The sequence below is a fragment of the Pleurodeles waltl genome, chromosome 12, assembly GCF_031143425.1.
Source record: "Pleurodeles waltl isolate 20211129_DDA chromosome 12, aPleWal1.hap1.20221129, whole genome shotgun sequence".
Taxonomy (NCBI): Eukaryota; Metazoa; Chordata; class Amphibia; order Caudata; family Salamandridae; genus Pleurodeles; species Pleurodeles waltl.
Window position 1 is genome coordinate 18,701,574 of NC_090451.1, and position 13,742 is coordinate 18,715,315.

General features: G+C 50.7%; 1 protein-coding gene across 3 annotated transcripts in view; it reads left to right on the forward strand.

The window, feature by feature from the left end:
• Nucleotides 1–13,742, forward strand: part of CBARP (CACN subunit beta associated regulatory protein) — a 209,085-nt gene that overhangs the window by 188,700 nt on the left and 6,643 nt on the right. For all 3 annotated transcript variants that reach the window (XM_069217088.1, XM_069217087.1, XM_069217089.1), the window contains exons 7-9: nt 361–513; nt 6,137–6,317; nt 12,787–12,970. In XM_069217088.1, the coding sequence (XP_069073189.1) occupies nt 361–513; nt 6,137–6,317; nt 12,787–12,970 (518 nt within the window). The remainder of the gene's footprint in view (nt 1–360; nt 514–6,136; nt 6,318–12,786; nt 12,971–13,742) is intronic.

Below are 13,742 nucleotides of genomic sequence, written 5' to 3' on the forward strand. Positions count from 1 at the left end.
GTGGCACAGTGTGAGTCCCTTCCAGTGTGGTACAGAGTGAGCCCCCTTCAGTGTGGCACAGAGTGAGCTCCCTCCAGTGTGGCACAGGGTGAGGAGTGTGAGATCTGTGAGTGGCACAGAGTGACCCCCCTCCAGTGTGGCACGGTTAGGGGTGTGAGATCTGTGAGTGGCACAGTATGAGCCCCCTTCCAGTGTGGCAGCGAGTGAGGAGGGTGAGTTCTGTGAGTGGCACAGTGACCCCCTCCAGTGTGGCAAAGAGTGAGCAGTGTGATCCCCTTCCACTGTGGCACAGAGTGAGCACCTCGAGTGTGGGATAGAGGCAGCCTTCTGTAGATCTCACTGTTCTCTTTCATCCTGTAGCCTCCAGGGAGCTCTCTACCTCAGACGGCCCTGACCACTCACACAATGAGCCCAAGCTCTCCCCTCCCCGGGGACACCTTCAACTCCACGGTGGACAGCAGTTTCCTGGAGGCCAGGCCTGGGTCCTTCACCCACCACGAAGATGGCACGTCAGTAAGTTCGCAGACAGGATCACCCCCGGATCAAAAACCACTTCTCCTCCGAATCAAATGTGGACCCTCCCTTAAAAGTGCCCTCAACCCTTGCTTGTACCCTAATTACCCCAACCCATCGGCCAATTTCCTGGAGGCAAATTCAGTGAACAGGTCTCCCTGCCTTTGCTCTCCAGAGGCAGCTACCACAGCAGCTAGAAGGGACGCCCACAAGCCTGCCTGGTGAAGGCACCAAGAATTGCAAGAGAGTTCATTTGGGCCCGAGAGAGAGGTCTGTGGTGACTGAGCAGTTCAATGCTTACAGATCAGGTGGTCAGCGCTGTCTACCGGGACACAGCTGGCCCTGCCAAGTATCAACATCTGGAAGAAAGAGGGGTAGAAACAGAAGGGCAGGCTGAAGTAGACTGGCAGCTTAAGGAGTCAGCTGCAGCCCTCAGGAGGGGCAGGAGGCAGCCACTAGGAGCCCAGGGGCAGGAGGGAAAGGCTGAAGCGGAGCCGCTAGGACCCCCAGGGGCAGGAGGCAGCCGCTAGAAGCCCAGGGGCAGGAGGGAAAGGCTGAAGCGGACTGACAGCCTCAGGAGGGGCAGGAGGCAGCCGCAAGGAGCCCCAGGGGCAGGAGGCAGCCACTAGGAGCCCAGGGGCAGGAGGGAAAGGCTGAAGCGGAGCCGCTAGGACCCCCAGGGGCAGGAGGCAGCCGCTAGAAGCCCAGGGGCAGGAGGGAAAGGCTGAAGCGGACTGACAGCCTTAGGAGGGGCAGGAGGCAGCCGCTAGGAGCCCCAGGGGCAGGAGGCAGCCACTAGGAGCCCAGGGGCAGGACGGAAAGGCTGAAGCGGACTGGCAGCCCTCAGGAGGGGCAGGAGGCAGCCGCTAGGAGCCCAGGGGTAGGAGGGAAAGGCTGAAGTGGACTGACAGCCTCAGGAGGGGCAGGAGGGAGGGTTGGAGGGAGCCCCAGGTGAGTGAAACTCTCAGGCCGAGCTCTGCACCCCGGACACCGGTGGATCCCTGCGAGGTCCTGCGGGTCTCTGGTGGCAGGAGGCCGGCTGGCTGCAGGGCTCTGCACAAGGTGCATCCAATCACGGCCACTCCAATTAGCATTCGGCGCCTGCAGTGTTTTCTGCATAAATATGCATTTGATGCTTTTTCCAAATAGTCCATCATGTGCTGCATCATTTGTTTGTTAGCGCAGACGGATCAGAAATGACTGAACACAGCCACATGTTGCAATGCAGGAGAAGGGCCATGGCCACCCTGCAGCTGCTGCCTCTAGTATTTAGAGCTTACATGGATAGTAATGGAGTGGGACCTTTACCTGTATGGTCACAGTGTGCCCTATCACACTGCATAAATCACTACTTTTAGCCAACCCTGTCCAATAATGTGGCCCTTCCCTGTCGTGATATTCCATGGCCCAAGTACACATGGACATCTCGCACTCAGGCTGGACAGAGGTGAGACAGACATGTATAGCCCAGGCATGTGCGATGCAGGGGGGTAGGTAGGTGACCTAAGTTAAAGGGTCTAGAGGGATCTTGCTAGGAGACAGACACTGGAACATCTCTGCAAGAAGGTTCATGGTAAATAAGTCACTACAGAGAAAGATAAACCGATCAGACTAAACAACCCGGCAGGCCCATTCTCTCCAACAAAAAGATTGTTGCATCTCTTGTTCACTCTGATGGGAAACTCTAAGGCTCTGCTCTGCACACTCTTAAATCACTCTGGTTTTTCCAGTGGTTTGCTTTTTGCTGGATTAAGATTGCACATTGACAAGTTCAACTATTCAGACTTGGGTGGGCTCACAGGATTTAAGGAGAGGACAGGGCACCCAGGGCACCTAAGTAGAGGATGCAGGAAGCTGCCCTGCCGAATGGTGGGTGCCTGAGATACTTACACCTTAAACCAGGTCCAGGGTTCCCCTGTTAGTAGCGCCCCCCAGTGACCAGGAAGAACAGAGTAAGTTACTGGATTTTCCCCAAACCACCCAAAAGGTAGAAAAAGAAGATAATGCAACACCCAGACAAGACTGCAAGAAACCAGCGGTGGATTCCTGAAGAGTAAGACCTGTGGAAGGAAGGACCAAGTCCAGAAGTCACAGAAGAGTCCAGTGGGGGCAGTAGCCACTACCCACCCAGCTGTGGATGCAGGAGTTGGTCGACAGTGAGGTGAAGACAGTCAGTGTAAGAAGCTGAACTAAGGTACTTACACCTTATACTAGGTCCACATATCCCCTCCTACTGAAGTATAGACAGTGTCTAGAAGCCAGGCTGTCTAGGGGTTGCTGTAGCTGAGCAGCGAAGGCTGAACTAGGAGACATGCAAAGCTCATGCATTACCACTGTAGTCACACTGCACTTACATACATGAAAGAAAACACTCAGTTTTGCAAAAATAAAAGTACTTTATTACAGTAACACAATACCAAAACACTATATAGGCTACCTTCCAATAGGAGGTAAGTAAACACACTAAGGGGGTTATTACAACTTTGGAGGAGGTGTTAATCTGTCCCAAAAGTGATGGTAAAGTGACAGATATAACACCAGCCGTATTACGAGTCCATTATATCCTATGGAAGTCGTAATACGGCTGGTGGTATATCCGCCACTTTTGGGACGGATTAACACCTCCTCCAAAGTTGTAATAACCCCCTAAATATGTACACAAGTAATCAGTAATAGGCATAGAAAGTGATAGAAAACAGTGCAAATGCAAATAGACAATAGTGACCCTAGGGGAGCCCAAACCATATACTAAAAAAATGGAATGCGAACACAGGACCCCCCACTAGGTAAGTGGGATGTGTAGAGGGGAGCTGGGGGAACTAGGAAACCCTAAAAGGTAAGTATCACAGTGTTTCCCCGCCACCAGCAACCAGGAAGAAAGTAGTGAGTTACTGTTTTTTCCCCAAACCATCCAACAGGAATAAAATGAAGAAAATGCAACACCCAGATGAGAATGCAAGAAACCAGCGGTGGATTCCTGGAGAAGAAGACCTGTGGAGAGAGGAGACCAAGTCCAGAAGTCACATAAGAGTCCAGTGGGGGCAGGAGCCACTACCCACCCAGCTGTGGATGCAGGAGATGGTCAACGATAGGACGAAGACGGTCAGGAATGCGGCCCTGGAGCAGGTGAAGAGTTCCTGGGGAATGCAGTCAACATCCCACGCCGGATACAAGATTGCATTCGATAAGTGGTGTGGAAGAGCCACCAACAAGCCTTGGCAAAGGCAGAAGTCATGGTGAAGCAAAACTGAAGCTGCCGGGGACCCGCAAGATCCAGGAGGACTCAACCCACAGGGGAGTCCTAGGGGGACCCTCAGCAAGGCAGAGGGTCCACAGAAGAAGAGGCAGCCCCCACCGGAGATCCACTGGACGAGGAACCAGGAGTAACAGAGGAGCCCACGTAGCACAGCTAGAGAAGGGTCCCATGCTGCAGGAGAAGCACACAGAGGGCTGTGCATCGCAGGAAGGAGTGCTGAGGGCTGCGGCTACACAGAGTGTGAAGATCACTTGGAGGAGATGCCAGCAAGCCTTGTTAGCTCCAAGAGATGAAGTGCACGAGGTACTGTCCTGCGTGGGAAGGCAAAGGCATACCTCCACCAAAGCTGGATAGCTGGCAGAGAGGACCAAGAGGACTACTTCGGACCACCATCCGTGATGCACAATCCACGCAGCTCAGGAGGAGAGGAGAGCTACGCAGCCGGTGGTCATTGCAGCAGGTGCCTGCGGATGCAGGGGAGTGACTCCTTCACTCCAAGGGAGATCCCTTCTTACTTCTGATGCAGGCTGAAGACTTGCCGCCATCAGACAATGCACAGCCGGGAAAATGTTGCAGAAGCTGGAAGGAGTCATGGAAACAATTTTGCAAGTAGAGTCTTCGTCATGGATGCAGATTGTCGGTTCCTAGAGGGTCTAGTCACAGATCAAGTGGCCATAAGTCGAAGCAGAGGTTGCAGAGGAATCCTGCTGGAGTCTTGCAAGCCAAATCTGAGGACTCACCCAAGAGAGAGACCCTAAATAGCCCTGAAAGGGGGATTGGTCACCTAACCAAATGAGCACCTATCGGGAGGGGGCTCTGACATCACCTGCCTGGCCTGGCCACTCAGAGGCTCCCAGAGGCCTCTACCCACCTTGGTTTCAAGATGGCAGAACCCAAGGACCCTCTGGAGGAGCTCTGGGCACCACCCCTGGGGTGGTGATGGACAGGGGAGTGGTCACTCTCCTTTTCATTGTACAGTTTCACGCCAGAGCAGGGACTGTGGGTCCCTGAACTGGTGTAGACTGGCTCATGCATGGAGGGCACCAAACGTGCCCTTTAAAGCATACCAGTGGCTTGCGGAGGCTACTCCTCCCAAGCCGTGTAACACCAATTTCCAAAGGGAGAGGATGTTACTCCCCTCTCCCAAAGGAAATCCTTTGTTCTGCCTTCTTGGTCTTGAGCTGAACAAGCAGCAGGAGGGCAGAAACCTGTCTGAGGGGTGGCAGCAGCTTGGGCTCGCCTCGAAAACCCTAGAAGGCTGGTAGGAGCAATGCTGGGGGTCCTCTAAGGAGAACCCAGAGTGCATGGAATCCTACAACCAATACTGGCAACAGTATTGGGGTATGATTCCAATTTGTTTGATACCAACCATGCCTAGTTTCAGAGTTACCATTATGTTGCTGTAGGGAGTGACCTATGTCCAGTACATGCATAAAATGGCATCCACGCACTCACAAAGTCCAGGAAAATGGAGCTGGTGTTCGTGGGGGGCCCTTTCCTAGTGAAGGGGTGCCCTCACACACAGGCACCTGCACCCTGCCCTCTGGGCTGAGAGGGCCTACCATAGGGGTGACTTACAGTGACCTGGCGCAGTGACCTGCAGTGAAAGGGTGCATGCACCCTTTTACGCAGGCTGCAATGGCAGACCTGCAGACACAGTTTTCATGGGCTCCCCATGGGTGGCATAATACATGCTGCAGCCGATGGGGATCCCCTGGTACCCCAATGCCCTGGGTACCTAGGTACAATACACTAGGGACTTACATGGGGTACCAGTATGCCAAATGTGAGGTATAAGTGGTTCAAGTAACCAGGTTTGAAGGGAGAGAGCACAACCACTGGGGTCCTGGTTTGCAGGATCCCAGTGAACACAATCACTCTGACAGGCAGAAAATGGGGATAACCATGCCAAAAAAGAGGATACCTTCCTACACCCTCCTCCCCCAATGAAGGACAATAAGGCTAACCTTGCCCAGGTGAGTCTTCATTGTCTAATTGGAAATATCTGGAGAGTCCATCAGCATTGGAGTGGTTACTCCCAGGTCTATGTTCCACTCTATAGTCCATCCCCTGGAGGGATACGGACCACCTTAACAGTTTGGGATTTTCACCTTTCCTACAGAAGGGGATCCTCGTGACCTCAGCCACAACTGCCCACAGGTGTGTCTAGTCACCACACTTCTGAACCTCTCACTTCACCCCTTCCCAAGCCTCATCCCTTCCTGTCTGTTTCCTGCCCTCTCTACCTCACACTTTTCACACCTTAGTGAACCTTGCTCTCAGAGCTGCCCCCTCCTCGCCTCACCTCCATTCCACTCACATCCCAGGGCCTCTTGTGCTGACCTGCCTGTGTTCCTCCTCTCTCAGCCAGGTGCCATCAGCAGGAAAGGAGGCAGTGAGACTTCACCTTCCCCGAGCCAGGGAGCTGTGCTGCAGTTCTTCACCCGGCTCCGGCGCCATGCCAGCCTGGAGGGGGCCAGTCCTTATTTCAAAATCAAGAAGTGGAAGTTGGAGAGCAGCCAGCGGGCTTCAAGCTTGGACATGAGAGGTAAGGACCATCTGGAGGCTGAGGGAGGCACTCAGGGTGCATTGCTTCATCCTGGACCTAGGTGTAGACTCTACTCTCAGGAAGCAGTGTTGCTCCTGGGATGTGGTGTTACTCTCCTGAGGCCAGGGGCAGACTCTGCCCTCAAGAAGCAGTGTTGCTCCTGGGATGTGTTGTTACTCTCCTGAGGCCAGGGGTAGACTCTGCCTCAGGAAGGAGTGTTGCTGTTGGAATGGAATGTTGCTGTCAGGGCGCATTGCTTTGGCCTGGACCCTCAGGAAGAAGTGTTACTCAAACACGGCAGCGGTTCTCAATATTAAACATGGCAGAAGTCCTTTCTTAAACACAGCAGCGGTTCTCTCTAATGAATGTGGCAGCGGCCTTTTCTCGAACACAGCAGCAGTTTTCAATATTAAACATGGCAGTGTTCCTTTCTCAAGCACTGCAGCGGGCCTCTCTGTCAAACCCAGCAGTCATCCTAGTTATTAAACCTGGCAGCAGTGCTCACTAATAAACATGTCAGCGGTTATCAATATTAAACAAGGTAGCAGCCACTCTAGTAAACATGGCAGCGATCCTCTCTCAAACACAGCAGCGATTCTCAATAATAAACAAGGCAGCGGTCTTTTCTCATAAACATGTCAGCGGGTCTCAATATTAAACATGGTAGCAGCCACTCTAGTAAACATGGCAGCGATCCTCTCTCAAACACAGCAGCGGTTCTCTCTAATAAACAGGGCAGTGGTTCTCAATACCAAACATGGCAATGGTCCCTTCTCATAAACACAACAGTGGTTCTCCCTAATAAACATGTCAGCAGTTCTCAATATTCAACATAGCAGCTTCCACTCTAATAAACATGGGAGCAGTCCTTTATCATAAACACTTCAGTGGTTCTCTCTAATAAACATGGCAGTGGTCTCTTCTCACAAACACGGAAGCGGTTCTCAATATAGCAGCGGTTCTCTCTACTAAACATGGCAGCGGTTCTCAATATAGAAGCGGTTCTGTCTACTAAACATGGCAGCGGTTCTCAATATAGGAGCGGTTCTCTCTATTAAACATGGCAGCGGTTCTCAATATAGCAGCGGTTCTCTCTACTAAACATGGCAGCAGTTCTCAAAATTGTATATGACAGCTGTCCTTTCTCAAACACGGCTGCGGTTCTCTCTAATAAACATTGCAGCAGTCCTTTCTCAAACATGACAGTGGTTCTAAGAAACCTGGCAGCGGTCCTTTCTCAAACACAGCCGTGGTTCTCTCTAATAAACATTGCAGCAGTCCTTTCTCAAACCTGGCAGCGGTTCTAATAAACATTGCAGCAGTCCTTTCTCAAACACGGCTGCGGTTCTAATAAACATGGCAACAGTCCTTTCTCAAACACGGCAGCGGTTCTAAAAAAAAACAAAAAAACATGGCAGTGGTTCTCAATTATAAATATGACGTTGGTCCTTTCTCAAACACGGCAGCGGTTCTCTCTACTAAACATGGCAGGGGTTCTCAATATTGTATATGACAGCTGTCCTTTCTCAAACACGGCCGGGGTTCTCTCTAATAAACATGTCGGCGGTTCTCAATATTCAACATTGCAGTGTCCACTCTTCTAAACATGGAAGCAGTCCCTTCTCATAAACACGCAGCAGTCCTTTCTGAAAACGCAGCAGTGATTCTCAATATTAAACATGGCAGCACCCACTCTAATAAACATGGTGTGAGAAAAGGCCTCTTTTTGACATGGTCATCCCTCCACTTTTTGCCTGATGTTGATGTGTTCTAGAAATTGTAGTGCCCAAGGCCCCTGCTAACCAGGTTTTCTGGGCCAGAGCTCGTTCCCTAAATCTGTTTTAATGCATTGGCACACTTGGATACACCCTTAAGTACCACTATAAGTCCCTAGTAAGTGGGCACCTATATGCCCAGGGCATGGGCTACTATGGGTAGGCCCCTGAGGGCAGCAGCACTGGTTGTGCCACTCTTTAGGGCCATGCATCCAGATGCACCCAGCACTGCCCTTGCAGGCTGAGTGTTCTGTTGCAAACCTAAAAAACAAACTCGACGTGGCACAATGCCTGTGTGCCCTGTCCACCATACACTACATTTACTGTGGGTAAGACACCCCCCTGGCAGGCCTTACAGCCCTAAGGCAGGGTGCTCCATATTGTATGTGAGGGCCTTGCTGCATGAGCCATATGCCCCCACTGTGTCCTTGCCAAACCGGGGACATAGTGAGTGAACAGAGCAGCCATTTTAATGCATGTGCTGGACACTGGCCAACATGAGTTTCCCAGCTACATGATGGCCACTCTGAACCCTTGGTTGTTTGGTATTAAAAAACTCAGAATGATAAATCCAAACTGGTGCCAGTATTGGATTTATCCCTAAATGTACCCAGGGGGTCACCTTAAAGGTGCCCCCTGCAAAAGCTAACTAACCTGGCATGGTTGCTGACTGGTCCTATCCAGCTGCAACCTCGAGACAGCAAATATACAAACCTTGGGGGAGAGCCCTGTCTCTCTGGTTTGTAAGACAATGCCCTTCCTGGGTGGAGGAGCTAACACTCCCTCCCTCAGGAATGTGCACTGTCCTGGTGGAAGTTTCATAGGGCTATTGCCCCTGAAATTCAACCCCCAAGCCTGCTGCTAGCAGCAGCTGCAACCCCCCTATGCAAATCCACACTTTTGGCAAGAGCAAAAGCAGGAAATCTAACAAAGGGTAGGAGGAGTGGCACCACCTGGCATGCACCACCCTCAAGGTGTAGCCTGCAAGGTGGACCCTCTCTTTCATTTTCCTCCTTCTTGGATGGAAGGAAAATAGCCAATTAGGTTTAGGTCAGTGACCTTTCCCACAGGAAGTGTTCACTTTAGTGGGTGTAGCCACCCAAAGGTAGGTGTCCCATTGGACACTACCAAGTTCCCCCTAAAATGCCCACTAAATTCAGTATTTAGTAGGCACCTCTGGACCAAGATTTCGGATTCGAAAAGAAGACGAGAAGACAGCACCAAGAAGAACCAAAGCCCGAGGACTGTGGACCTGCTGCACAAGAAAAGGTGCCAAACCCTGCCTGCCACACCAAGACCCCACAATTGCCGCTGTAGAGGAGCTGACCACTGGACTGACCTCGACAAACCCTGAGGACCTCCAGGCTTCACCAATAGCCCAAGATCTCCCTTCAGAGTGAAGGCATCACTCTACAACTAAGCAAGAACCAAGATGCCAGTGAGGGTCACTTCACTGACTGGTCGATATCTCCAGAACGGAAGTCGCAACTGGCCCGACAACACACCGACGACCACCATGACAAACCCTGCCAGTGTTGGCGACCCAGCGACCTCCAGTGGCTTAGTCGTGACAATACACTGAGTAATGGCCACCTGACACTGAGTACTGGCTAGCTCCCCTAGAGCTGAAAACGGACCAGGAGGAAGCCCAGTCGAAGAACTTCAGGAACGCCCGGCCCTCCCACCAGAGTGCCCCCGTTAGCATGTAAGCCACCCTCCAAGAAACTCACCTCCAGCTCCAAAGGACTCCGTTGCGCACAGCTCCACCAATTTGTTCTGCACCCAGCCACCCAGTGCCCTGCAACGAGGAACCAGCTGTTCCACACAGGATCCCACACCCCTTGCACCCTCGACACCCCAAGGGGACCCCAAGACACCACCTTTAAATCGGCAAGAAGCACCCTTTTTCCAAGTGGTCCCCCTGAGTGGGCCTGTACCTGGTTCAAGAGGCTTTCCAACACTGCGCCCGCCGGAACCAGAAACCGCTCGAGCCTCACCAGCTGGCACAGTGTGCCCACCGACTGCCTCGACCAACATGCAAGAGCAGAACCTGGTGACATAACTGTGCGATTGTTAATGCATTTTTAAATGTGACCGCCTATTGATTTCTATGGTGCGTAATTATGCACAGAAAGACTGCATTTACTAAAACTTCAAAAATTCTTAACTTAAAAAGTACGTAACCAATTTTGATAATCTTGGTCTTAAAAACTATCTAAAAATCTGAAGTATTTTTGTAAATTGGTCTCAAGTTATTCCTTTGAGAGTGTGAGTCGCATGATTGATACTGTGAGTACAACCAGTGCTTTGCACTTCTCCAAGATTAGCTCAACCAGCTACCTCAAATATTAGAGCATTAGGTGATCTAGTTTTTACCCCTGGAAACCAGTGTGTGGTTGCTTGCACCCCTTGCACAGTGTGCCTAGCTTTGCACACTACATAGAGGGCCAGCCTCTTACACACGGCAGCGGCCCTTTCTCATAAACAGGGCAGCGGTTCTCTCTAATAATAATGGCTGCAGTTCTCAATATTGAACAGGATAGTGGTCCTCTCTCATAAACATGGCAGCTGTTTTCTCTAATAAACATGGCAGAGGTCCTTCCTCATAAACATTGCAGCGGTTCTCTCTAATAAACATGGCAGCAGTCCTTTCTCAAACGTGGCAGCGGTTCTCTTTAATATACATGGCAGCGGTCCTTTCTCAAACGTGGCAGCGGTTCTCGCTAGTAAACATGGCTGCGGTCCTTTCTCATAAACATGGCAGCGGTCCTTTCTCAAACGTGACAGTGGCTCTCTCTAATAAACATGGAAGTGGTCCTTTCTCAAATGTGGCAGCGGTTCTCTCTAATAATCATGGCAGCGGTTCTTTCTCATAAACATGTCAGCGGTCCTTTCTCATAAACATGGCAGCAGTTCTCTCTAATAAACATGGCAGCAGTCCTTTCTCAAACGTGGCAGTGGTTCTCTATAATAAACATGACCGCAGCTCTCTCTAATAAACATGGCAGCAGTCCTTTCTCAAACGTGGCAGTGGTTCTCTATAATAAACATGACCGCAGCTCTCTCTAATAAACATGGCAGCGGTCCTTTCTCAAACGTGGCAGCGGTTCTCTCTAATAATCATGGCAGCGGTCCTTTCTCAAATGTGGCAGCGGTTCTCTCTAATAATCATGGCAGCGGTCCTTTCTCATAAACATGGCAGCAGTTCTCTCTAATAAACATGGCAGCGGTCCTTTCTCAAATGTGACAGCGGCTCTCTCTAGTAAACATGGCAGCAGTTCTTTCTCAAACGTGGCAGCGGTTCTCTCTAGTAAACATGGCTGCGGTTCTTTCTCATAAACATGTCAGCAGTAATAATCATGGCAGCGGGCCTTTCTCATAAACATGGCAGCGGTTCTATATATCAAAAAATCGGAGCATCCTTTCTCAAACACTTCAGTGGTTCTCTCTAATGAACATGGCAGCGGTCCTCCCTCATAAACATGGCAGCTGTTTTCTCTAATAAACATGGCAGCGGTCCTCCCTCATAAACATGGCAGCGGTTCTCCCTCATAAACATGGCAATGGTTCACTCTAATAAACATGTCAACGATTCTCAATATTAAACATAGCAGCAGTCCTCCCTCATAAACATGGCAGCGGTTCTCTCTAATAAACATGGCAGCGGTCTTCCCTCATAAACATGGCAGCGGTTCTCAATATTAAACATGGCAGCTGTTCTCTAATAAACATGCCAGAGGTCCTTTCCCAAACTTGGCAGCGGTTCTCTCTAATAAACAAGGCAGCGGTCCTTTCTCAAACATGGTAGCGGTTCTCAATACTACACATGGCAGAGGTTCTCTCTAATAAACATGGCAGCGGTCCTTTCTCATAAACATGGCAGCGGTTCTCTTCAATAAACATGGCAGAGGTCCTTTCTCATAAACATGGCAACGGTTCTCTTTAATAAACATGGCAGAGGTCCTTTTTCATAAACATGGCAGCGGTTCTCTTTAATAAACATGGCAGCAATCCTTTCTCATAAACATGGCAGCGGTTCTCTCTAATAAACATGGCAGCGGTTCTCTTTAATAAACATGACAGCAGTCCTTTCTCAAACATGGCAGCAGCGCTTTCCCAAACGTGGCAGAGGTTCTCTTTAGTAACCATGGCAGCGGTCCTTTCTCAAACGTGGCAGCGGTTCTCTTTAATATTCGTGGCAGCTGGCCTTTCCCAAACGTAGCAGCGGTTCTCTTTAATAAACATGGCAGAGGTCCTTTCTCAAACGTAGCAGCGGTTCCCTTTAATAAACATGGCAGCGATCGTTTCTCATAAACATGACAGAGATTCTCTCTAATAATCATGGCGGCGGTCCTTTCTCATAAACATATCATCAGTCCTCACTAATTAAAGTGGCAGAAGCCTCATTATTAAACATCAGTGGTTCTCTCTCAAACATTGTAGGGATCTTTTTGAGACACATGCAAGTCTGTGCTCCTATTAAAGCGTATACACCTCATCAGATTAAGGTATAACGGGGGTCCTCTCCAGTAAGCAATGCAGGGCCATCTCAGGTGGACGAGAGGCAGAAATTGTGTCAGATACCCAAGGTAGGGGTCCTCTCAAATGAGGAGGACAGAGGTCCTCCGGTACAGGACTTGCTCACGCAGTGCTTGGAGCACACTCTGACCCGTCTCTTCTCTCCCCTCATCCAGGGTCTCCCAAGAGGCACCAGTTCCAGCGCCAGCGGGCAGCCAGCGAGAGCATGGAGCAGGAGGACCGCGACCCCCACCAGACGGACATCATTCAGTTCATTGCCCGGACCGAGCATGTGGCCTTCCGCCCCTTGGACGCACCCTTCCTGCCACGTCCCAGCAGCCCCCCACCCTCTCTCGGCAGGTATTCTTCATTAGATAAGAGATGATGTGGATGAAAGGTGGACCCTGCTGCCCCCACTCCCGTCCCAAAAGAGAGGGCCTAGAGCAGAGTTTTACAACAATTTCCCCCACAAAAAAGGACCCATCTGAAGTGGAGGCGGACTGCCATATAGGCAGGGTTGGGCCTGTATATCTGGAAGGCTTTTTTGGCTGGGGCGTAATGGAGCCAAACGTTTGACAAATGCCATTAAAAGCAGTAGGGCTGCTGCAACATGTCAGAAAGGGGAAAAATACTGGGCTTGAGTAGGTCGTCACGTGTTGGACATATCCTAGCATGTAAAGTAACTCTTTCCCAGGCTTGTTGAGACTCTCACTGACATGTCAGGATATCGGTCTATCGCTGGAGTACCAGATCCATGCAAGAACATCCACAAACATGAAATGTAGAAGCATTTCATTTAAACGGAACACATTTATTCATTAAATGTTTATTCAGAACATCTGCTGTAGATCCAAACCCTCCTACAGTGGACATGCCTGCTGTTGTCGAATTTACCAATCCCCCAATGGCCAACAGTTATCTGAAGAGGCACTTTGAAGCGTACGCTCCAACACAGCAGTGTGGCACTCGGCACAGATTTTGTGTGTTCCACATTTCTGCTGAATGATTTCCATGCCACCCACCCGGCCCCCCCACCTCCCAATGGAGGTTCCCAGCCTACTCTCCAACAAACTCTGCTCTATGCCCTGCAAGATCTGCTCTCAGAAAGCTCTGCACTGTCTCAGGTCCAGCA